Source organism: Phalacrocorax aristotelis, chromosome 4 (assembly GCF_949628215.1).
Source record: "Phalacrocorax aristotelis chromosome 4, bGulAri2.1, whole genome shotgun sequence".
Lineage (NCBI taxonomy): Eukaryota > Metazoa > Chordata > Aves > Suliformes > Phalacrocoracidae > Phalacrocorax > Phalacrocorax aristotelis.
Window position 1 is genome coordinate 34,015,622 of NC_134279.1, and position 24,463 is coordinate 34,040,084.

At 45.5% G+C, this 24,463-nt stretch overlaps 1 protein-coding gene and 1 long non-coding RNA gene across 3 annotated transcripts in view; one reads left to right on the forward strand and one right to left on the reverse strand.

Moving 5' to 3' along the window:
* Window positions 1-461: 461 nt before the first annotated feature.
* SPINK2 (serine peptidase inhibitor Kazal type 2) lies at window positions 462-5,784 on the reverse strand. The gene is made up of 4 exons (XM_075090904.1): window positions 5,666-5,784; window positions 5,228-5,265; window positions 4,571-4,680; window positions 462-641 (listed from the first exon to the last, which is right to left on the reverse strand). The coding sequence occupies exons 1-4, from the start codon at window positions 5,712-5,714 to the stop codon at window positions 596-598; spliced, it is 243 nt and encodes an 80-aa protein (XP_074947005.1). The 5' UTR covers window positions 5,715-5,784; the 3' UTR covers window positions 462-595.
* Window positions 5,785-5,840: 56 nt separating this feature from the next.
* Window positions 5,841-24,463, forward strand: part of LOC142056317 (uncharacterized) — a 43,761-nt gene continuing 25,138 nt past the window's right edge. For both annotated transcript variants that reach the window (XR_012660288.1, XR_012660289.1), the window contains exon 1: window positions 5,841-5,994. This is a non-coding gene — a long non-coding RNA (uncharacterized LOC142056317). The remainder of the gene's footprint in view (window positions 5,995-24,463) is intronic.

Consider the following 24,463-nt stretch of genomic DNA (forward strand, 5'->3'; position numbering starts at 1 on the left):
GTGTCCAGAGAAGGGCAATGAAGCCGGTGAAGGGTCTAGAGGACAAGTCTTCTGTGGGGCGGCTGAGGGAACTGGGGCTGTTTAACCTGGAGGAGTCTGAGGGGAGACCTTCTCGCTCTCTACAGCTACCTGAAAGGAGGTTGTAGTGAGGTGGGTGTTGGTCTCTTGTCACAGGTTATTGGACAAGAGGAGATGGCCTCAAGTTACATCGGGGGAGGTTTAGGTTGGATATGAGGAAAAAACCTAATTAGGAAAAATTTCTTTACTGAAAGAGTGGTCAGGCATTGGAGCAGGCTGCCCAGAGGGGTGGTAGAGTCACTATCTCTGGAGGTGTTCAAAAAACATATAGACATGGCATTTCAGGGCATGGTTTAGGAGGCATGGTAGTGTTGGGTTGATGGTTGGACTTGATCCTAGAGGTCTTTTCCAACCTTAATGATTCTATAATACAGTAACAGTACTTTTTTTCAACAGACAAGCTTATTTATTAAGACAGGCTACACAGAAGGTACATTCAAGGCATTGTTTCCATTTGGACTGTGGGACAGAGGGCCTGTGCCCCTCTCATTTTCTTGAAAAGTGGCCATCTGCCATATCAGCAGCTTCCCATCTTGAAAATTTGGACATCCTTTTTATTTTCTCTGCAAGCAGAAGAAAAATATTTTAGAAGAGAAGCACTACACTTGAATTTAGCAGAGACATTTTATAAAGTGGACTCTTCCGTGGCTTTCTGTGTTCAGTTATACGCATCACTATATTTAATTGCATTACTTATGGCAAACATTACTGAAAACTGTGATGCAAAGATTTAGGAATCGCACAGAGTGAGTAACTTACCAGAGACAGCCTCACTTCAGGCTTTGTTACCCATAAAAACCTGATAAAGCCATGTGTAAATCTGAGAAGTATCAAACCACATGAGAAATCCTGCCATGAGGACTAACGTGTCCATTACAAAGCACTAATGCAAGTCAGACTTCATGGTCCCTGAAACGGGAAACAGTTCTACTGCCTACAAAATTTCCTACTTTCATGTGGGAATTCAGTGGGAAGGGCGTGAATCCTGATGCATCTCTGTATCCGAGGCTTCACTAAAAGTTAAATGTGTGGTTCTCTGAACATTGGAATCTTCTTTAAGGAAATTTTAGCCAAGTTTACGTTAGTTTGGGAACATTAGATTTTTTTTATTTTTGCAAGTCCCATACATGGTACTTTGGGGTGCTCCATTTACAAATCTCAGTTTACCAAGCAAGTGCAGGTACAAAAAGAAAGTGGTAGAACGCAAACTGCCCTAGATCTTTGGTTTGCTTCCCTATCTTAATAGAATCAAGCTGGTTATCTCCTCATGAAATTCAAGACGCTTATGGTTACCCAAAACCAGGGATAATCTCTACTAATAGTTTTATCAGGGATCTTTTAACCAGAAGGTACTGGAGCAGATTAGGAATATGAAAGGAAAAATCAAGCCCAGAGGATGTAAAACACATGTAAAGATGTAAGGCAAAGTTCTGGCTGAAGGACAGCCCTTAGGCTAAACCTTGCAGACGCAGCTCAAGCTGCTGTGTCTGTTTCCAAAGTGTTTGTGGTGCTGCCAGACTAGGTTTAAATTAAGATCAGCTGTTGTCACTGCTACTGGACACTAAGTGTGGAAAAGACCTGAGATTTGCATTTGAAGACCCACTTAAAAATGGATTCAATCTAAGCTTTTTTTTTAAAAAAAAAAAAGTCAGGAGGAAGACAAGCTTTGGTCTTACAGTTAGCGGGCTGCGCTGCAGAACCAGGACGGGCAGGGTTAGTGCTGCACCTTTGCTCCAACTGGCTCATGTTATCATGAATCAGCCACGGCAACCTCTCCTGCAGTACTCTACATGCACATGGGGCTCTCCAGGTGACCACACAGTCTTGCATGGCTGAAATACCCCGTGGATGGTACTACCTTGGCCATCATGGAAGTAAAACTCTTCTTTTCTTTTTAAAAAGTCCTTAAGCACAGGCTGGAAGTGGCCTGCAAGTTGGCTGTTGAGAATCACCCAGTTAATTCAGTTAATTCAGAACTGACTGTTTTGTGATTCACTATGGGATATGCCCATATATCTGTTTCTACATCACCACGTTTATCTCAGCAGCTACTGGTCATGCAGCTTGTTAAGAAGGGCAGAAAGATCTCTTTGTTCTCCCCTCCTAAGGAGTGCGATGGACTGTGTGTGCCTTAGGCTCCTTGAAGTGAAATGACCTTTGCTTATAACAATGAACCATTTTTCAAAGGTGAAATTCTTCCAATAAGACAAAATTGTTTATCCTCGTTACATTCATACCTAGTCAAACACTTCAGAACAACTCCAGACTGAACTAGAAAGCCACAGAGTATGCCAACTACTGAATTATTAAAGAAAAAAAATCAGGATAGTATCTGATCACCCTGTGCCCCTTCAGACCAAAATGTGTGTTTCTGAGCATGTAAGATGCCAGCAAAAAAAAGGTGGTTAAGATAAAAATCTCTCTTGTGTGTCTAACTGGATTAAATCCCATGTTTCACACAAAACGTGCACATTATGTCTCATACTAATAAGACGTAAGCCCCATCATGAACTACTTAAGGAACTGAGTGAAAATAAACAGCAGGTTTGCCTGGAGCACTCTTTGTGCTATGTGCAATGATATATTCAGGAAGCTACCATGCACCCATCTCGAACTGAGGGATCATGCCTAAAAAATGAAACATCCTGGAAACGTAAGGCTGGATCTCAAAGCCCATCATTCTGCTCTGAGAAAGGATCAAATACACTCTTTAGGTGTTAGACACTCTCCTGTCTGTATCTCCACAACATGGACTTGCAGCCTCTATGTGTGATACCTAGCATGTCTCTTTCACTTTTATTGTACTGATTTCAGTCCATTTCTCCAGATTCCTGGGAATTTTGATATTGTCCTGCACAGATCATTGTATCTCACACCATTTTGCAAATTTTTATTGTCTTGTTTCTGATATCTAATTCATTACAAAAATAGTGAATTATATATTACACCTAAAGGAAATCCCAGTTTGACTGTAAAATGCTGTCTGTAAAATGCTTTTAAACCACAGCACTTCAAACTGATGTGAGTTCATCCTTTAACAATTTCAGCTGAATAACTATTAATCTGCTTATGTCAATGTCAAGTAGAGGTGTGTAAAATGCCTTACTAATGCCATGGAGCAACGCTTGTGTTTCTTGCTACTCTGCTAGGCCAGTTATCTTGCCAAAAACCTAAATCTCATGGATTTGATCGGATTACTTCTGACAAACCTGTATCTGCTTTGCTTACTCTCTTTCCTACATTTGGCTGTCTACAAGTCAATCACTTAATAACGTACTCCAACATCGTTCTAGGCAGCAAAGACGGGTAGGCTCCTAATATGTAACATGCCAGCACCTGTTTTCTCCTCTTTCACATATTGTACTGTATGTGCCCTTTGATTCCCTGGTTGGGTTTTTTCCAGATTGTAGGTTTACCAATTCTTTTTACAATTTGTTATTTGCTTGGGTGGTTTGTGATGTACTGTGGTGAAAATGTCACCAAATTCTGCAAATCTGCTTACCTTTAAACATACTTCAACACACTTTGGCACTTTCTTTAAAATATTATTTCCTTAAGTCTCCTTTGACACTTTTTTTATTCTGGCCTATGTTCCCTCTATCTTGGTCATTTGAACTTTATAAATTATCTGGTAACAAGTAATCTTCCCCCACCCCAAAGTCAAAAATATATTTCAGCCTTCCCTTTAGTGAGATCTATCTAATTGTAATTTTGTAAGTGCCCATCACTGCTGTTGTGCTCCTCTCACTTCTTCCCTCTGATGGAAACAGAAATTTTGTTATTTCATTTATATAAATTCCTTTCACCACCAAATTCAATTCATGAGGAGTTCCTCTCAGTTTGTACTGGGAGATGTTCTACAGAGGTTTCCAGTCAATCATAATGGGGAGGGGCGGAGAACAACAATCCTCATTAAGTACTGATTTTCCATGTTTTCAGTTTGTTGTTTAGTTTGGTTTTTTAAAAAATATTATTAAAGAATAAAGTGCCCTCTCTCAAATATTAGGAGAACTTTTTCTGAATTTTTATACAATCTCAATGGCAAAATAGTATTTTCACCTAACATTTGGCATTCTTACTCTTCTCTGTGAAAGGAAGTACAGGAGACTGGATCTTGAATGTAACATTCTGTAGTAAAAGCTATATTTCATGTTTTCTGATGGAGAGTTTGGAAGAGTCCAGCATTACATTTAATGTCAATGTGGCCCTGTATGAATGTGACAGGCAGCTGCACTCTGAGATGCTCCTCTTTAAGAATTACAAAAGCAAATATTCAGTAATCCCAGCTAACTGAATCCAATCTAAGCCGTTTACAGGTATCATGACAAAAGCCGTTGCAAGGGATTGACAGTTGAGCAGACACTGCTAGAACTGCAGTTTAACAGAGTGAACGATCCAAAGCCCATAGTCGATCAGTTAATTGGGATGTGAGGGTGACTATTTTGCTTGCATATAGGGAAAGGGACGATTAGGATATCAATTAAGTGAGTACCTGTTTGAAAGGCAGAGCACACACTCATTTGAGTAGGTCTCTCCGTCGGTCCCACACACTGGATCGTAGTTCCTTGGACATCCAGGCATACCGTACTTGTCGCAAGCAGGCTAGGGAAGGCAGGTATTTAAGAAGTCTAAGATAGACCATTTGAAACAGGTCTCTGCTTAGCTTCTGATCTGAGAGCTTCTGAAGAACATTGGCACGCTCATGCACTAAGGGAGTGCTCCGGAGGAGCTGGCACAGCGTTATAAAGCACCACGTTATCTTTCATGCTTCTATGGGAATTTATTGCTTGAGGCTGGGCTTCTATGGCCTGCCATGGCCGGAGCTGCGGTGTCAGGACAATATGTATGCTGCTAAACACTGCTCCTTCAGATGTCTTAGCTCAGCGGGACACACGGACGGCCGGTCCCCGTGAAGGGCAAGCCCAGACCAAGCTGGTGGGCGGTGGGCATCACCCAGGCGTGTGAGCGGCAGCCCTTAGCGGGCGGTGCCAGGCTCCCGGGGTCCCCCAGCTGTGGGGAGAGGCACTTGCAGGGGCTCCGGAGCCAGGGGCTGCGGGGAAGGGGCCGGCATGCCCGGGAGGCCTGGCTGGCGATACGGAGGGCAGGGGTGATCGCCCTACCCGGGGACGACGGGGCGGGCCGCACTCACCGGGACGCTGGCAGCGGCTCCGGGACACGAGAGGAGCCCTGTGGAGAGCGACCGGCGTTAACGGCGCCTGGTCCCGCCCCGACCCGGCAACGGCCCGCATTGCCCCCCTCCCCGACCTCCCCCCGGGCCCAGCCAGTGTCCGTTACCGGGTCGGTCCCCGACTGGCGGTGTCCTGTCCCTGCACGCCCCGAGCAGCCGGTGGCCGGCACCGTCCTGTGCCCGTTCTCCCCCCCTGCTCCCGAATGGCTGATGCCCGCTACCGGCTTAGATCCCGCGGCCGCCCCCCCCCCCCCCCCCGCAAACCGGCCGGTGCCCGGTAGCGGTTCAGCTTTCCCCTTCCCTGGGACGTGACCGGCGGGGGCACGGTACCGGCCCAGTTCCCCCTTCCCCGGAACCGGCTCATCGCCCCGTGTACCCCCGCCCCCGACGGCCCGGTACCGGAGAGGAGGGCGGGCAGCAACACCAGCACCGGCACCGGCACCGCCATGTCCGCGAATGGAGCTGGGGCGGGAGGGGCAAAACGGCCTCGGCGGCGCGCGGGCGGGCGGCGCGCGGGAGGGGCCGGGGCTGGGGCCGGGGCTGGAGGAGGTGGGGGGCACTTGGATGGCAGGGCGGGGGCCTGAGGACCCGTGGGGCACCCATCGGAGTGGGGAGGTCCCGGGACATACCGGAGAGATATGGAGTAAGGGTGCAGCGCGGGGAGCGGTGGCACCCGCGGGGCTGGAGGCGCCGAGAGCGGCGGGGACGGATGTGCTGTCGTCTCGCCAGTAGGCTTGGGGAGGGGGCAGGCACGTCCAGAGGCATCTCCGGGGTTCGAGAAGGGATGGGGACCCTCCCTCGGGGTGCTGGGGGGATGTGTGTTTCAGGTGCCTGAACGCTGTCCTTGGCAAGCAAGGCTGTGCCTGCCCTACCAGTAGGTCCTCGTGGTATCACTTATCCCTGCCATTTCCACGGGGAGCCCCCAAAATATCCAGCAGTGAGCAGCTAATCAAGCTCTGCTTCTGCAATGCATAGAGCAGCACAGAAACCTTACTGGGACCACGCTCACAGAATGAAAAGCTTTAACGTCAGGGCTGTGCAGGGAGGGGAGCAGAGTTAACGGTAGGCACCCGGCTGTAATTTCAACATTCCCTGGGCTTCCCTGCTTGACTTCACCTCGTTAGCATTGTGCTTTGATTGTAGAGTGTCTTGGGCAAAAACTGTGAAGTCGGAAATACGCGTGCAGTGCCATGTGGCTGTTAAGGTCGTAGCCCGTCTCGCCATAAAGTGACATGAGGTGGCTTGGGCTGAGCTATGAACGCATTCCTGCCAAGACGAAGGAAAAATTAATACAGCCCCAGCAGTAAAGCCAACATCCTGCATTCAAAGTCATGGGAATCCAGGCCAGCGGGGGCTGGAAAGGCTTGGCACACTGTCCTGCCAGCACGACTGGGTGTTCCAGCAGCATGGCTCTCCAAAGGGTATCTATCTCATCTGTTAGCCGCTGATCAGAGTGGTTAGCTTTGCAAAGCCCAGGAGTTAGCTCTACACGGAGTCTGGCTCTGGAGTTGTTTTTATGCAGTTTCCTAGAATCTAGGGTATGGGCTTCTTGCAAAATGGCCTGGGCTTGCATATATGAGCTGCGGTTTAGACCTGTCAAGTGTTTTGATATGTCCCATATAGATACATATGCAGGCATCACACCCATCCTTCTTGTCTCTGTTTCAGCCTCTGGGTCCTTCCAAGCATGGCTTTTCTTCTCCTATGGGCTTCTGACAGTATGCCCTTCCCACATGGCATCATAGTGAGGTTATTTTATTATCTGCTGAATATATTCTTATTCCTCCAGGTAACCTCTGCAAACTGATCGCAGTGTTAGATTCCCATTCAGAGCACACCTTTGAAATGAATACCCAACCCTAGGGACGTTTCATGCAAAAGCCTCTGGCTTGGATATTTTAAGCAAGATGGCTAATCAGAACGTTTCATGGGTGGTGGAGCGTGTAGAGGGGTATTTCCTTCTGCTGGATCTCCTTCCCTAGATTTGTGCAAGTTTTTGCCCCAGCTTTGCCTGCTAAGCCATTTCAGAAGAGGGCATTTTTCTGTTACATTGTTATTGGTGGGGTGGTTGCTGAGTTTGCCATCTTTGGGGAACCTTTAGGTTCCAGAGAGTTTTCCTTCAGAGAAAGAGCATCAGGGCGCTAAATACTGGGAAGTTAGGCCAGGGTGGGTTTCCTTGCTTCTTGAAGGTGTGATTTTTCAGAGGAAAAGGTGCCAGCTGAAGGTGAAGAAAGCAGAACCGAGAGTAGGAGTTATGTCTTAAGTTGTTAATTTCTTAAGTTCATGTCACTAAACAGTTAAGTGCAAAGCTCTTGCACAGAGCTGTGTTTGCACAGGAAAAAAACCAAACACAGTAAACCAAGGAATAGCTCAATGCCCCAGCTGCTGGTAGCCCAGACAAGCTTTCTCCTGAACAACTCCAGCACAGCAAGCACAAGATGGATGTCTCCTGTCATCTTGTCACCTAGGAGAATAGCTGCCCCCCAAAAAACATTCTCCATACTAATGCATTTTCCAAGGAGTTAATTATATGCTCATCAATTTTTTGCACTTGATCCCAGATAAACGGGGTGAATGGGACAATTTTGATTTAACATTGCTTCAATTACCTCTCTGTGACAATAACATGAACTCATTCAAAGCCCAGTGTTATGTCCCAGGTGTTTTCCCTTGATGTTGCAGAGAAAATATGGAAAAGTAATCTGTAGGTGCTTTATTAACTCTCAACACAACACTCATATTTTAACTTGGTGCCAGTCCAGCCTCCTCAGTGCTGAAAGCATTTCCTTTCACTTGTTGAGAGTATTTAACTTTACCTTATTTGAATAAAATTTTAGAGACAGGTCTTTAGAGATGGGAAAATGGAAGAAATGAGATTTAAAACAGAAGAAAAGATAACGTTTCTTCTGGCAAGATGGAGTATCTCTTAGAAAAAAACCATTTTCTTCCATAAATTATGAAGAACTGGAGGCAAGAAAGATGATAATTATGCAGAGGGCTTCTTAATAGCCTTTGTATCCTGTTAACACATTTCTGATATAAAAGCTGAGTCACTGGGAAAGAAAATTGCAGGATTATTTGCATATCTCCTAGAAGGTATCTTTTTGTTAACATCAGGTAAGTGATTAATAAACATGGAAGATAATAATGATCCTAGCATATAGGCTGTAGGGAGCAATACATAATTAGAAGTTACATCCCTACAGAGAATGTCTGTTTCTGCTTTATGCTTAGTGGAATAATCCTCTGTGCTTGGAAGCTGGAATTTATCTGAACTTCAGTCACTTTTATAAGTAAATGTATATAACTCCCTGAAGAAAAAGGTTCCTTTGGTGAGTTTATATGCACCTCATATTCTTCTGCTGCCAGTGGTTAGGTACTAACAAGGTTGTGACCCAGCACATAGAGATTTTGTGACTGAAAGGTATTAAGAGCAGCCGAATTGACTAAGGGCAAGTTTCACACCAGAAGTATGTGTCTGTGTCCTTCTCTTGGAGTAAAGAAGGGTTACATGTGAGAGTCTGTGTCTGGCCTGGAGAACACAGGGCATAGTTCAGAGCCTTAGGTTCACCTAAGAAGAAAGTGATTGTATAGGAAGGAGTGACTGAGTATTTACCACTGCTTGCATCGGGGCTGGCCTGTAGTCTGGCTGCTTCTTGGAAGAAACAAAATAAAACAAGCTGCTGAGCAAAACCTTTGTGGTTGAAACCCTTCTGGTGCTCCTTGGACTTGCTGCTCCTACGGTGAGTGCTAACCAGGTGCTTCTGAGATGTACCTGCTGCAAAGATTGGCCATTGATCATGACCACCCTAGTGATGGCAACAGGAAGGGTTTCAGCCTCAAAGACTGAAAAGAAAGTTTTATGGCTCCAACTGTGTAGTTTATCCTCAGCCACTCATGACTGCCCTGCTTGCTGGAGATGCTCGACTGCTTGCGCCTGCCTGTGGGAGTGTTTTATCTCTTAAATCTGTGCAAATTAACTAGGTGAGCAAAGACCTACTGCTAAAAATCCCCAAGCAGGCCAGCGACATTGGTCTGAAGTAGCAACTTCTGGCACAAGGTCATGGCATGGGTGGCCCCACCTTATTCCAGGATGAGCAAGTTCCCTATCTCCCAAAACTGGACTAAGCAAAACAGAAATAGTTTTTATATAGTCAGTAATGAGTAGGTCTTAAATGAAATAGCTTGTGATTAAGGGGATATCAACAAATGCAGCAAAAGAGTTTGGTTGAATGTGGAATGGATTCAACATCAAGGAAAACTTTTAGACAAAGAATGACAAATGCCATTATCTGGTGTTCCTTTTAATATAATTGAGTCCCCTTGTGAAAACCTGAACTTGCCCCACTCTTGGTGTTGCTTGGAACGAAAGCATGTCAAAGACCTGTGGACTCTGACATCTTCATCCTTGGGGATTTCCAAGACCCAGCTAGACAAGGCTACACCCTCACTGACCTACTGTTGCCAAGTCCTGTTCTGAGTGGCAGGGTGGGTGAGAGACCCCAGCTGCCATGACTCTATATCCCTGTGCCTGAAATCCATTCAGAGCTTTCTTTTGCTGATTCATACTGCATTTACTTATGTCGCTTATCCTCCTGAAATCAATAGGCACCAGGCACTGGAAGGATGGAGACTTCCAGTGAAAGACAGGCCAAAACTCATCCCTGTGCTAGGGCTTTCATCAGTACAATTTTGCAACATTTCAATACCAACAAGACTCTGGATATGCAGCTTAACACAGGTATCAGAAATGTATTTGGTGGTGCCATTCACTCCTGTTATTTGAAATGGTATCACCTTTGTTGGGAAAGAGGGATTGGCTAGCATACCTGTGCCAGGATGGGTGTGCCAAAGCTGAAGGGACAACAGGTTGTTATTTGTCAGGTCCTCAGGAGTATATCAGTGAGACACAGACAATTTCTGGGAGTGCAGAAGTGCCTGCATTGCAGTAGAAAAGGCTTCAATATCATAGAATCATAGAATCATTAAGGTTGGAAAAGACCTCTAAGATCATCAAGTCCAACCACCACCAGGCCTCCTAAACCATGTCCTGAAATGCCACATCTATATGGTTTTTGAACACCTCCAGGGACAGTGACTCTACGACCTCTCTGGGCAGCCTGCTCCAATGCCTGACCACTGTATCAGTAAAGAAATTTTTCCTAATTTCCTAATTAGGATTTTTCCTAATATCCAATCTAAACCTCTGCTGATGCAACTTGAGGTCATTTCTTCTCATCCTATATTATTTACTCTTCCACCACCTGAAAAAATTGCATGGGGGTCTGGGTTATAAACCTTAGCAGCATTCTCTGTTATTCTCTGATTCATGGAAAGCATTTGAATTACTGGATTAACATCTGCTTTGGGCCTCTCCCATTGCCTCAGAGAGTAAGGCCACTGAGCTTAGTAAAAAACTGCATTATTTAATGAAGATGGGACAAGAGGAGAGCTGTTTTGCACGATTTAGTGAAATGAAGTCTCTTTGCAAATGGAGTCAGGCTGCTTATAACTTTGCTCAACCACAAGATTAGCATGGGTTTAGGTAGCAGGGCAAGTTGGGAACAAGCTAGGAGACACCAGTTCTCAGTATAAAATTAGTTCACAGTCTCCAAAGAAAGCTGATCTATCACCTCATCTTCTTAAAACAGATACAGGGAGAGGTCCAGGTGCCAGGAGGACTGGGTCTAAGGCACTGGATTGCCTGCTACCTTAAACTGGAAGATTCAGCTGTGTGGTGTGGACTATCCTCTTTGCCACAGGTTGTGGTGGATCCTAAAAGTTTAAAAACGGAAGAAAAAAAACAGGGCTGCAGAGCAAGAAACTATAGGTGGCCTTAATATAATGAAAATTCCCACTTGAACAGGTTTCTGCAGGCTGCTGCAGGCAAGAGGGTGACACAGGAGAAGCCTGGCTATGCATTTGCTCCAGTTTTCTCTTGACTAACACTGCTGGCCTCTCTTGGAGAGAGGAGGCTGGTGAGAAGGATGCTACAGTCACACATAACCTGCAGTTAATGTCCTCGTGCAGCCCCCAGTCATATGGGGGAGGATGTTTACATCCACTGAAGCAGCAGGATGGTGCAGCTGGCTTGCCTGCGCTGCTTCAGGCAGTCTGGCCGGGCACAGTGCTTGGGCACATCCCAGCTGTACTTGTGCTGTGCATGTGAGTCTCTTGCTGTAAGTATGGGAGCGTGTCTTTCTACCTGAGTAACTACTGGAGTAAAAGCAAGCAACACGCTTGAAGTAACATAGCATGGGACAATCAAAGTTGCTTCTGAGCTGCTTTTCAGCACATCAGCCTGGCATGGCACTGCTGAAAGCCTCTTTCCTGAGGCACTGGAGGGTCCCTGCTTCTGGTGAGACTGGGAATGCCCTAGAACCAGCTTGAACCCTGTGCCAACTTGAACCTGGCACAGCAGCAGGGCAGAGGAGGACAGAGGGGAAAAAGCTGATTTTCCTGAACATTTTTGTCTCCCTGACAATGATTCCTGTAGTGACAAAGTCAGCAGCACCGAGCAGACTAATAAGTTTTTGGAGTAAGTCAGGGTTTGTTGTGCAGGGGAGATTGGTTCCGCTTGACAAGCTGCCTCCCTGTCTGGGTCCAGAGTGCTGAGCTGTGGCATTACCTCTAATTTTGGCAGACTCCTCCAGGCTGTTTTTGTAAAGGCTGGGTTCAAAGGTTCACAGAAAGATGTGGAGGAAGTTCCTGTCTCATTACATTCCCACACGATCGTGTCAGTGGCATTCCCACCCCCACACCAATAAGAGATTGCTCTGGGGGTCCTATCTGTCACACACAGCCCATGAGTCATTCACTTCAGCTGCGCTCCTACACTTGCAGTCCCACGTAGCCCAAAAGACAGGATCCAGGCCTCAGGGATTCAATTATGTACATGCTGCTCAGTCTCTCCTTCCTTGATCCCACTGTGCCCATTCATTTTGCTCCATCCTGCACTGTTCTCTGCTGTATCAGTCACAGATGGGCAATTTATCCTCTCCTGTTTCCCACATGAACCCCATCCATCATTTGCCTGCCTTTGAAATTAATTTACTGGCTGGCCCACTGCCCACTTTGTGTCCCTGACTCCCTCCCATGTGTGTGTAACATGGGGGGTGCTCCTTGGAGGGGGGTGAGCATCTCATGGTGGCTGCAAGTACTGCAGCATACTATGGCCCTAAGGAGTGTTGCTGACCTGGGGGTAGTGCTGCTGGATGGCACCGCTGCCCATGCTGTGGGATGGTGGGGAACAGGCTGCTGTGAGTTACCCACATGCTCCTGGAGGATCTGCTCATACTGTCAGTCACCATCGCAGCACAAAGCAGCAGCCTTCTGCCCGCCAGAGAAATGTGTGTGGATTGCTGTGATAGTCTTGAAGAAGGGGTTTAGTAGCCCCTGGAGCCTCCAGAAAGCTCCTGAAGGGGTGTCCTGGTAGGCAGAAAACATTATAGTTTTCCTTTTCTCTCTCCTCCAGAAGTTTTTTTCTGCTGTTGTTTTCAACTGAACTAATGACATCTATCTACTTGATCTGTCGTGGACAGATTTACAGGCGCTGGCTTTGACTTCTGCTGTCTGTGTGCTAGTTCAAATGATGCATAGCAGAGCAGGGCCACACATCCTGCTAGAGGGGAAATGCACTTTGTCTAAGTGATTTGCCCTGGGATCATTACCACTTTGGAGTGAGGTGGCTGGTCCCAGTGGCAGTTCTTATGTCAGAAGTTTTCTCAAAGAGCAGAAACTTTGAAGACAGGCTGTTAGAGCTTCTTGTAAGTGATGAAGCTGTTAAAAGAGACAGGGTTAGGGAACTTTCCTGGAAGACTGCTTGCCTTTTTCTGGGTGCTTATGCTAAACCCCATAGATGACCTGCAGCTATAGAGCAACAGCCAAGCCGGTGGGTCAACAGAAACTGTTTTCAGCTGTGAAAGGGCAGAGATTGTCCATGGGGGTAGAAGCAAAGCTGCTACTGAGTCAGCACAGTGCTTGAAAGTAAATTGATCTGGCAATGCTTGTCTTATTTCCATATGGGAAGAAACTTTGAAAAGTCAAAGGCATCTTCTTTAATGGCCACCTATTTCTCACAAAGTGGGTGGTTTCAGCCAGGGCAGTGTCCATCTGAAAGCTGTTTTCAGAGACAGTCTCACACCCTCTTCTGTCTCTTCAGCCTGCAGGAACAGGCTCTGTGAATGGCGTGGTCACCTGAGAAATGCCTAATCTAAGCAAAGCCTCTGTTCCCCATCTCTGTCCCAGCAGAGTTTCTGTCCAGCTTCTAGTGCCCTTGGGCTGGGTTTGTGGGACAAGGGCGCTGTATCTGCTCCGTGCCAGGGGGAAAGGCAGTAGGGTGAGCATCTCCATTTTCCCTGAGCCCTGTTTATGCAGTGCTGTGCCCTGAGCACATTTCATGGCAACATATGCTCTCTGATCCCATAAATGAAGGTATTCTTTCCCTGGGAAAACACATCCAATGTGTTTTATGGTCTCTAGGAGTGAGGATGAACCGCAGATAAGAATTCCAGAGTTGGCTGGTATATCACAGTCAAGGTCTTTGGTGCCTGTCTGCCAGATGGATTGTCTGGTAAATGGAGGATAAAAAGACCTTATTCACCAAGGAAGTTAAGTGATGGCTTGGAGATGGAGATGAGTTTGCTGCAAAGGTGGCAGGGACCATACTGTGAAGGCTCAATGCTGCTGAAGGCTGTGCCTTCCACAAGAAGGCCAGTGCCAGATGTACCACCTCACGATGGGTGTGTGTGCACCTTACTGCCTGCACCACTGCCAGCCACAGCTGCAGGTTCTGTATTTTCTGTAAAAACCTGCCATCAGTCAAGGGAGGAGAACAGCAAAAGGAGGAGGAGTTGACAAAGCCTGGGGCTTGTTGGAGGCACCATTTCTGAGGGGCACTGCTGGATGGAAGATCTAGAAAAGACAGGAGTTCCCAAAACACGGCGTGGGCTTGAGGATGATGGAGGAAGGTAAATCTCAGCTTTGTTTTCCCCTCAGCCTTTTATGGCTTGACCTGACCTGTACTCCTCCATCACAAAGCTGCGGTTTGTCCTGCTCTTCTTGCTTCTGCATTTAGGGCAGTATCTAGGGTGTGTATTTGTAGGCCTGCATTCTAGAGAAAGCTTTTTTTAAAAATGGTGTTCAAAATGTTTTTTATCCACGTGACCTTTTTTCCACAATAAAGGCAATTCTCTTGTGTAATGGAAAAAAATATCAGTTTTCCTCTAGATTTTCAACTCTTCTCTCCCCCACATTTCTGGGGAATATTTTGAGGGGGCTGAAAGGGAGGAAGAAAAAAATATTTTCTGTCTTCTGCAGATGATTCTGTTATTACAGAGCAGAATCACAGTTACCTGAACTGCTCTGTAGTTCAACACAAGAGGGCAAGACTCCCCAGTGATTATTGGTAGTGTCATGGTTTTGGATTAATTCCACGCCCACAAGCAATGCGAGTTTAGGAATTGCAGGAGCTTGGTATATTTTTGCATATCAGTGCTCCCAGGCTCTGCTGAGTCCGGACTTTTCTGATCTTTGGGGCACTCTTGAACTGGTTCACTTGATTCAAATCTTCCATAGTGAAAACAGCCAGATCTCATCTGTGTCTCAGGCATCCCTATTTTGCAAGACTCTGGTGGTTTCCTTGCAAGAGATTTTAATCACTCAGAGGAGAGAGAAGGGTGCAACAGCAACAGCTCCTGACCAAATTAATTGATCAGGCTGAGACATTAGGGTTTGGCCAGAGCTGTTTAATGAGGCCAGGGCTGCTTGGAGGTGTGAGGATGGTTTTCCCCACTCCTACTCTGGCTGAAGGGGTCTGCAGGCTTGTCCTTGTTCCACGTGGTGGCAGCCTTGCTCACAGTACGCGCTCTCTGTTGCCTGCTCGCATGACTGGTTTCGTTTGCATCATTTTTTTAGGGTGAAGCACTCAATGGATCATATATGCTGTCAGAAGGATAATATTTTACTGTAATGTAGTGTGTTCATCACCACAGCATCAGCAATGCACACTGCTTCCTTTCCTTGCCACGCTGGAGGCACCTATTAATCAGTGTGAAAGAGCACATTCTGCTGGGCTGGGTGCACCAACATATATTGTCAGGGCCACATGAGTGACAGGACTGTGCCGATGAGGACGTGAGGATGTTTGGGGCATGTGAGACCTCACCCAGCCTTTCAGATCTCTGCTTGGCAATCCCAGAGGCGCCCGGGAGCTGTGAGCAGGCACTGGTAGCAGGTAGCCAGAGCCATTCCTAGCTGAGTCCCTTCCCCTTTCTCCTGTTAATTCATACAGGATTTGTCTGCTCGATACTGTGTCTCACTCTAAGCCCCATTTTGGAGGGCTCTTCTGCTCACAGGTTTGCCTGTGCTGGTTCTTGAGGGGAGGAAGGAGACAGGTGGTATTTATTTTGATTGAGCTGGCAGTGTTGTGTTTGGCGGGGCTTTCCAGCAGCAATGGCTTAGCAGGTTGTGGGCATACTTGGGAGTGAGTCACCAAGCAGTAATGACAGTAGGAAGAGGAGAAGAGAAATGCTTCAAGAGTTGTTCAGCTTTTCCTGATGGGAACCAGACACAGGGGCAAGGTTTACTTGGACAGCAGAAAACATCTAAACTGAAAGGTCACCTGAGGTAATCTGGGGACATAGCTCAGCTGTGGCCTCTGTCTTGAATCCTCATGTGTCCCTGTCACCAGCTATGTGGAGACTTCCTGGCAGGTGCATATGATGTTGACGGGACAACTTTCTACCTGTCAGCTTCTCTAGCCACCAAGAATCTCGCCAGGCTGATGCGGCTGCCCTAAGGCACATTTGTTTCAGGGCAAGCTGACTTTACTAGAAATCATCCAAACACCTCATATTTAAATAGAGAAGCATTTACTGCTGTAATAAAAGCGTCTGCATGGAGATTCCAGTGTGCTGCAACAGGTTTACACTTGAAAAGATGTGTGTGGTTTGCAATATTGGTTTTTTTTCCCCTTAATTCTGGCATTCACTGCTGTTTCTGATCAGAAATGCGTGTATGGGTTAGCAATTAGTTAGGAAATATTTCTTAGGCTGCCTTTTGGCAAATGCAAGACCATGGCCCGTGTTTTCACTCTGCAATATATGCTAATCAGGTGGCCTGAATGGGCGAGCACTGTTCCATCCACCTTTGTTGTGCTTGTTATGTGTGCCACACTGAGAACGGTACCCTGAGGGAACATTGCCAGTACCGTGGGATCCTGCAAATCCCAGTTTTCCTACTTTTAGAGGCTCTGTTGCTTGCAGGCACTAACCCAATGATAACAACCATAGTATGACAACCTAGAGAGAAGATGGGGCAGGGGGAGAGGGAAGTAGATAGAAGGTGATCTCACAGAATTTTTCTTAAACATGCATTTAAATTATTTGGAGAACTGAGTCTGGGCTGGTGGGTTTCCTTTTTGGTTTATTGCACAGAGGGGACTTTTTGGGCTCTACTTAGTACAGGTGGCTTTGGGTGTCAAGTGGAGGGCTTGGAGCTATGAGGTGAATTTGTTGTAAGAACCAAGTGTAGTGCAGTAACTAATGACAGGATAATATCAGTACGGAGCTCAGGAATGAACAACAGTTGCCGATGGCCATGTCTCCATGTGCAAAGGACGAAGAAATTGTGGCTTCTTACTCATGTATTTGTTATTATTTTAGCATGGAGCCTTTTCCACTGGCAAGTGGCTCTGTGCAAGCTCCTTACCCTGTTGGATTGGTCCAGTAGGAGACGGTCCCTGTTTTACTGTTATTCCCAATAGTTCCTTGCATATTACTCGGTTTATCTACCAGACTCTCGAAGTAAACTGATGGCTAATGCTGAGGTCACCCCTGAGGACTGTGGCTATACTGCCTGCAGGAGAGGCAAGGAGGGACCTGGCCTGTGGAGCAGCACACTTGGGTGCACCCAGCATGTGGGAAGCCTTTCTGTGAGTGGGTGATTGGAGAAATGCTGAGCTGAAGCCAAGGGCCCTAGACCACACCCTTCCACTGATATAATGCTCTGTCCTTTTAAAAATGCCTTCAACTTTGGGTCAGACCTGCTGTGTTTGGGGTGGTCAGGTTTACTGACATTCCCCTGAATTTGTGTTAGAAGGCTTTGGGGTGGTGGATCCTCTCTATTTTGGGAATGATGGTGTTAGAGAAACATGGCTTAGGGGTACCTCTAAAAGTGGCAAAGGAAAGGCATCAGGGATATATCCTAACCACTCAACTCTGACTGTCTTCAGTTTCTCCCAGCTCTGAGTCTGAGCAGGTGGTGACCAGTGGCTGCAAAGTCTCATATGCCATATGAAGGGAGCTAAGAAGGGCTGGAGGGAAGCTCCAAGCTCTGCTATCCTTCCAGGACTGTTTGGGGAAGAAAGGCCTGTTTTCTGTGCATCTCAGAGTGATCTTTGTGGGTGAACTGGATGTGCAGCAGTCCTCAAAGGTAAGCTGATGCTCAGTGCACCTCAGTTGTCTCTTTAGTCCTTTCTTCTTCTGTGTTCTGCATGCCTATTCCCATGGTGACTACACCTGACATGGACACTTCTGCAGTTTCTAGGAGATATCAGCAAGCCTCTTCCACAGGCAGCTGGGGACCAGACATGGAGCACGAAGTGAAGTGGGGATTTGGGCCTGGGACCATTGTTCAGAGCACCTTAGGAACTGGTTTGAGTCCCCCAGAACTCAGTGAAGGCTAGAAGGGGAATGCCTATGCTCTGTGCTTATTTAGTGCCAAATCTGGAGCATGCACCCAAACAAGAGCATTGCTGAGAATTAGATCTTTGCCCAGAAGTTTTGGAGAAATTAAAAATTTTGCTCTAAAGTGCAGCCTCAGCCTTGTGGCTAGTTGAGCTTCTAGTCGCTGCCGTCGGGACAGAGGGGATAGGCTGAGCCTGCAAACTACCTGTGGGCATCCTCCAAAGCCTATCAACAGCAGAAGAGAAGCTGAAATTGCAGGGAGGTCCTGGCAGGCTAACTGGAATCGAAGTGTAGATACCCTCCTGATGGTGGCATCAGGCAGAGCACAGCAATCATGGGGATTCTTATCCCAAGCCAAATGTTGGAAAGGGCCATCTAGGGTGCTAGGCAGCTTTTCAGTTGCAGGCCTGCCCATCCTGGGGAGCCTGTAAAGGGGCAGAGTTCATATGAAAGTACTTTCTCCCCAGGAAAAGAGCGACGTGAGTCAACTGCGCCTCTTCCTTGGTTATGTTATCCTCTTAGAAAGATGAGTGAGCAAAGCAGGTACAGTTGCAGCGTCGAAGGAAAGGGATTCTGCATGGAGTGGGAAAGGAGATGGACTGGAAGACCAAGCAGCAGATAATTTGCCTAAGGGACAAAGAGAATGAAGCAGCTTAATTTTTTTTTCTTTTTTTTTACACTTGCCACAGGGTAATTAAGGAATCGATGTAGTGCTGGAAACCTCTGAATGCTTAATGGAAAAGCAGCTAATTAATTAACATTACAAATCATAATCATTAAGAAATTAATCTTTCATGAACTTAATTAGGAATGGTGAGTGAATGGGTACATGGGAGGATGACTTTTGGAATATGAATTATGGTTGTTTCTTTCCGAATCATTGCTAGTTAATGAAGACAGAGCAATATTACTGAGCAAACAATGCAGAAGGGAACAAGGCTGTGTAACGATCCCAGTGAGGAGTGGTAATTGATTCGTTTGTTGGGAAGGCTCACAAATTGAAAATGGTATTTGGCATGATCGTTCTGTTGCTAGAGATGACCATTTTCTTATGGTAATAAAGGGCTAAATTGTCCTTGACTGTCTGCCTGGAAGGCAAAACTCCTGACTGTGGCTGAGCCTTTGCGTCCAGTTCCCAGGGTTGGTTGTGGTCTCTGCCCAGGGACCTCAGGAGTCCTCTCATCAGAAGGTAATCTGATGCAGATGAGAAATGCAGCTTTCAAAAGATGAAAAACAGCTGTAGTGCTGTGTGAGGGATGAATAGAAAGAGATTGGAAGGCCTGAGAGGACTGCAGTAGTTTGAACCATGAGATGTCCCTACCTGTCATTTTCCTAAGGCGTGTGTGCTGGCTCAATCCGGATTTAAAAAACCCAAGTGATGGTTCCCAGGGTGTGTGGGTCCACCTGTGGATTTCCAGACTGTTATAAATGTGTCTCTCATTTCGTGTCTGCATGAGGGATCAACTTCCCACTGTCTGACCCCCTTCTATTCCCTTCTGCTAAGCAGAGGTCCTTTCTGCACCAGGGTGGCGTGAATGTGTTGGGCCTGCTCCCAGTGGTGCCAGGCAGAGCTCTCGGCGAGCAGAAAACCCTGGCTGTGGGTTAGAGAGCTTTCTGCCTTAGTTAATCAGCTCTTTCCTGTTCAGTCCTCGTTTGGGGATCATTATGCTAATAATTTTTCTTAAACTTGGCAGTCAGACAGACAGAGAATTGAGTGAGGCTAAGGGCTCATTTGGGGTGGGGGGAGAGGCAGATCTTGCTGGGATTTACCCTGGGGGGCACATGCTAGTGGAGTTACACTAATAGAAAAAGGAGGGAACATTGGTCCTCTATTTTTATTTCTGGCATGGGTGTCTGACATAAGGTTCCTCCAGGGACTAGAAAACTACAAACTGGAACAAAAGCTAATGAACACCCTCCCTTCTTGAAATATGACTTAAACTACATGGTTAGATACCCATTGATATTATAAGACAGCTCTTCTGGCAGCAATTGATAGATCTCTCTGTCATTAAAGAAGCTCTTTAAGACCATTATTCTCCTTTTTTTTTTTTTTTTTAAATGGATTTACGTTGTTTGTTCTGGACACATAAAACAACCTATGTCAGAGGCTAACAGAGTCAAAGAATAAAGGATGCATATGAATGCTACCCTTCACTGAACATTTCTTTCTGATGCTGTGCACCTGGAGCTGGGCTGCACGTCTGCACAGGCATCTGTTTGCATTCTCCCTTTCCTGTGGTATAGGTAGTGTGTTTTTCAGGTGGAAGTGGTAGGAAGCACAGGATGTTTTCAGGGCTTTGCTGTTCCAGGCTCTCTTTGAAGGTTCCAGTCCCTTCTGTGAGTACTCAATGGTCCTAGCCAGTCCCCAGTCTTTGGCATACAGAGACTTGCATGTAGTACTTGTGCAATGCCATAAGGAAGATATCTGGAAAGGGGTAGTCGGACCTACATTTTGGGTGATGAGTGGTGAAATGGAAAGAGGACAAGCTAGTCATGGACCTTGCTTATCAGACATCATTTTGATTTGGTGCAGAAAGTCCAGCGTGGACAAAAGAATGGGCTCTTACAGATTGGGGATTAGAGACCTTTCTGACTGAGCATTTTACTTTTCTCTGATAATGAGTGCATCTATAAAGTTCAGACTTGCTTCTGGCAGGAGTGCTTGGACTGTTCCCCCACAGAACTTGCACCTTTCCTAGACCAGCATGCAAGAGTACTTGGTATTACTTTGTGCCTGTATCACAGAATCACACAGAATCACAGAATCACAGGTATGTATGATGACTGGCAACCAGCCAAATGCCCACACAACTAACCTACAAACAGGAGTCCTGTGCAGAATGAAGCAGCACTAATTTTTTTCATTCTGGGCTTGCTGGACCTTCAGCGAGGGAAGGCTTCCTACTTTGCAAAAGACATAGATTCATTTAAAGAAATAAGAAAATAAATAAATAAATGACAGCAAGTTCTATTAACATGGGTTTTAGGCTCCTAAGTGGCTTTGTGAATTTGGGCTTTAGATGTTAGGCAGAATCAAATGTTCATGGCCCATATCATGACTTGAAGGGGCAGACCAGCCCCATGTACTCTTTATGGATTTTGCTAAAAGAAAAAAGTGAGCAAGTATGTGCTTATCAAGCACATTATTACGCTAATTTACTACAGTTTCATGAAACTAATTAAAGAGGAACAAGACAAGGATGAAAATAAGGTCACAATTAAGACTGAATCAATAAATCACTGGATTCAGCAATTTAATACAGCAAGTAATTGAACTGAATTATGAGTTTGGCATCAGAAAAAATTACTTTTTGTGTAAATTCTGTTCAGGGGAAGATAAAGGAGACTCTATTTGGACCAAAGTGTACAATTCATTTCCTCATGGATTAGTGCATTGACTTCGCTTGGGAGAACTTGATCCGTCATGGGCAGATGTCTCAGTAGGATCTAGGTACCAGGTCTCCTCTTAGCCCCTCACCAGGTGGTGTTACTTAGTGCAGACTGCTCTCTGCCCAATAAACCTCCCACAAGGAAGGAAGCAACATGGCTGTCCAGAGCAGTTCCGTTTTAACATGCTGTCCTTGCATATCTCTGTGCTTACATGGTTTTATCTTAAACCCTATTTCACTCTTCCAAATCTATGCAAATATAAAAGGGCCTTTTCACACCCTTCATACAATGACAATCACCAAATCAAGTCAAACAGCAGTTTTAAGCAACGGTTGTTTAAAAGCACCTATATTTACTGACAAACTGGAGATGCACATACTCAAGAATAAGAATTGGACCTGCCAGGGTCCTTTTTTTAAATCAAAGGTGAAGATATAGTGAAGGATTCCTTGATGGCTTCAAGTGTTGCAGAAACTGAGGAATCATTTTGAATGTGAAGCTTTTTCTGGAAGACTGTTAGGAAATGTTGCTTGCTTCACAATTAGTAGCAGACTTTTAAAGAAACCTGTGTACTCTATGATGAAATTAAGTGTATTGAATGCATATAGATTTACTATTCCTTTAAATACTCAACAGTGTATACCAAAATTGCCAAACTGACCAAAAAATTTGACTAATGCAAAATCCCTCCATAAAAAAATTAACAGCTAAAAAAAAAAAAATTTCTGTTGAACACCCTTCTATGCCGAATTCCTGAAATTTAGGTAGTTCCAGAAGAAGACTGGACTTCACCTGAATGCCCAGCTCCTGAACTCAGAGATTTTCAGATTTTTTTTCACTTCATCATGTGATCCACTACCCTATACATCTACTAAAAATTAACAAATCTTCCAGAACTGATATCTAATCTCTTAATATCTTCACTGTGGCCTAGTTTCTACTAGGCTGTTTTGAAATGTTAACTCTCAAAGTAAGGGACATTGCCTATGAGACTTCAACTATTTTAAAAATAGGTTAATTTTGTCTTTAGCTATTTATTTTATTGTGGCATTGCCTCTATCAGCTGTCCCTGTCCAGGACAACGCTGGCGTGATTGGTGGAGTTTGCTGCCCCTTCTGATGTTTCTGGGCTTGCTGCTGCTTGTGCCACTTTCTCTCCTCTCATTGTGTCAATTAAACTTTATGTGGGAAAGATAATATGTTAACAGCAATAAAGTCCTGATGAACTGGCCAATTCCTCTAGTAGCCAAGTATTAATTTTAAGTGCTTCTGTTCATTAATAGGTCATCAAGAATTGCAATGCTGGAGATTATTGTTCCAGAACATTTGAGATTATGCCCTTGTAGCAAATTTCACACTGAAATGAATGACAATGGAGTACTTGTATGAACTGGCAACTTCTAATATCTATGTCCCACTCCTAGTGACCACCCACTGTTCTTGCTTCATCATTCCCAGACTAACACCATGGTGGAAGGTTGTCATTGCCCTGGCTGTTGGCAATGGGATTGAGAGCCTACAAGCGTGTGTTTGTGGTGCTGACAGCTGTGAAACATGGGAAGAGTGTAAAAACAAACCAAGTTTGCACAGTAGCCATGCTGTACCAAAGAGAACTGGAAACGCAGTTTTGTTTCTAGGCCAGCATTCTTCATCAATGGGGCCTGTTTGCAGCTGACTCACCTTAAAATGTGATTTTTGTCACAGCAGAAAACCAGCTATTTCCTGAATTTTTCAGCTGAGATATCTAAATGCTGTCACAGAAGAAGCCCCGACCTCCTCCAGAGTTGTTTCTGCCTATGTTACGCAGTTCCTCCCCTTGTGCTTGCAGCATCAGTACAACTGATGCTCGCACTACTATCTCCATTTGAGACCATCCCTACAGCTCACCGGGAGGCTGGGTTTGCCTTCTCCCATTTAATTCCTCTGGATTCTACCCCCAGAATAACGTTCACTCGTTGGTGGTATAGACATACTACTACAACTCCTCTAACAAGCAGGCACCAACATATTGTTCAGGGCAGCTCTTGCCATCCCTGAACGCCTCTTGCCGTCTTGTGGATGAGAAGCCCTTTACTTCTGGTCTCCAGAGTATCTTCCTGGACATGAAGGAGGTGAATATGGGCAGCGGAACTCTGAGAGAGCCGGGGTACAGCAAGGCCTTTTCAAGGTCATGCTGCTATAGCAGGAAAACCACAATTTTTTGAGTGAAACAAGCCACAAGAAATTAATGAGTTTTAACCCTATGTGTCCCATTTTGTCAGTGTAGTAAGGTTACCAAAACCGATGCTTCAAATCAGTGCCAGTGCCTGATTTTTAATGAAGCCTTGGCCTCTCTCACAAAGAAGGGATTTAAAGTAAATTCATTTACAAAGCAGTCTCTGAGGAGAGACAGAGTGGCTTTGGGTGTTTTTGGACCCAGTGTATTGAAAAAGTTTGAAGCATGATCATGAGCCTTGTTAACTTACCAGGCTGTCCAATATATCTGATATTGATGCCACTGCTTCTAAAACTATTGCTCACAAAGGGTCAGCAGAGGTGATTTACTGGCTCGCAGCAACTCGGAGAGTTAATCCGGCATTGCTAAATCCCAAACCTCAGCAGACCTTCAGAGAGGTGAAATCACCTGGGAAAATGTGAAACTTTCTAAAATAATTTGCTGTGAATTGCCTCTTAATGTTTGAATGTCTCAGACAAAAGAAGACAAATTAAGGTTCCAAGGTGTTGTATTTTAAAAGAATAATGGCACTCTTGAGTGAAATTGCAAGTGTCTGCAAAACTGTTGAGGGGTGGAGGAATCTGTAACTGGTATTGCATTAGGTGGATGCTGATCTCAGCACGAGCCCTTAAATTATAAGTAGCTCCTTTGATTTCAGCAGAGTTACTGAAGATTATTCTAGTTATAAATGAGATCATAGACATGGAGGAGCTGTAATGTTTGTCACTTACATATCTTATTAGTATGAGGCAGATACCTGAAATAACATGGCCCAGAAGAAGAAATATCTAATCAATTGTTTGTTCCCATTTATTCTTCTTCCGCCGGCAAAAGTATTAATAAGAGAGAAATAAATGTAGTGAATGAACTAGAGGCAAGTGCCATGTTAATGCATCAGATCAGA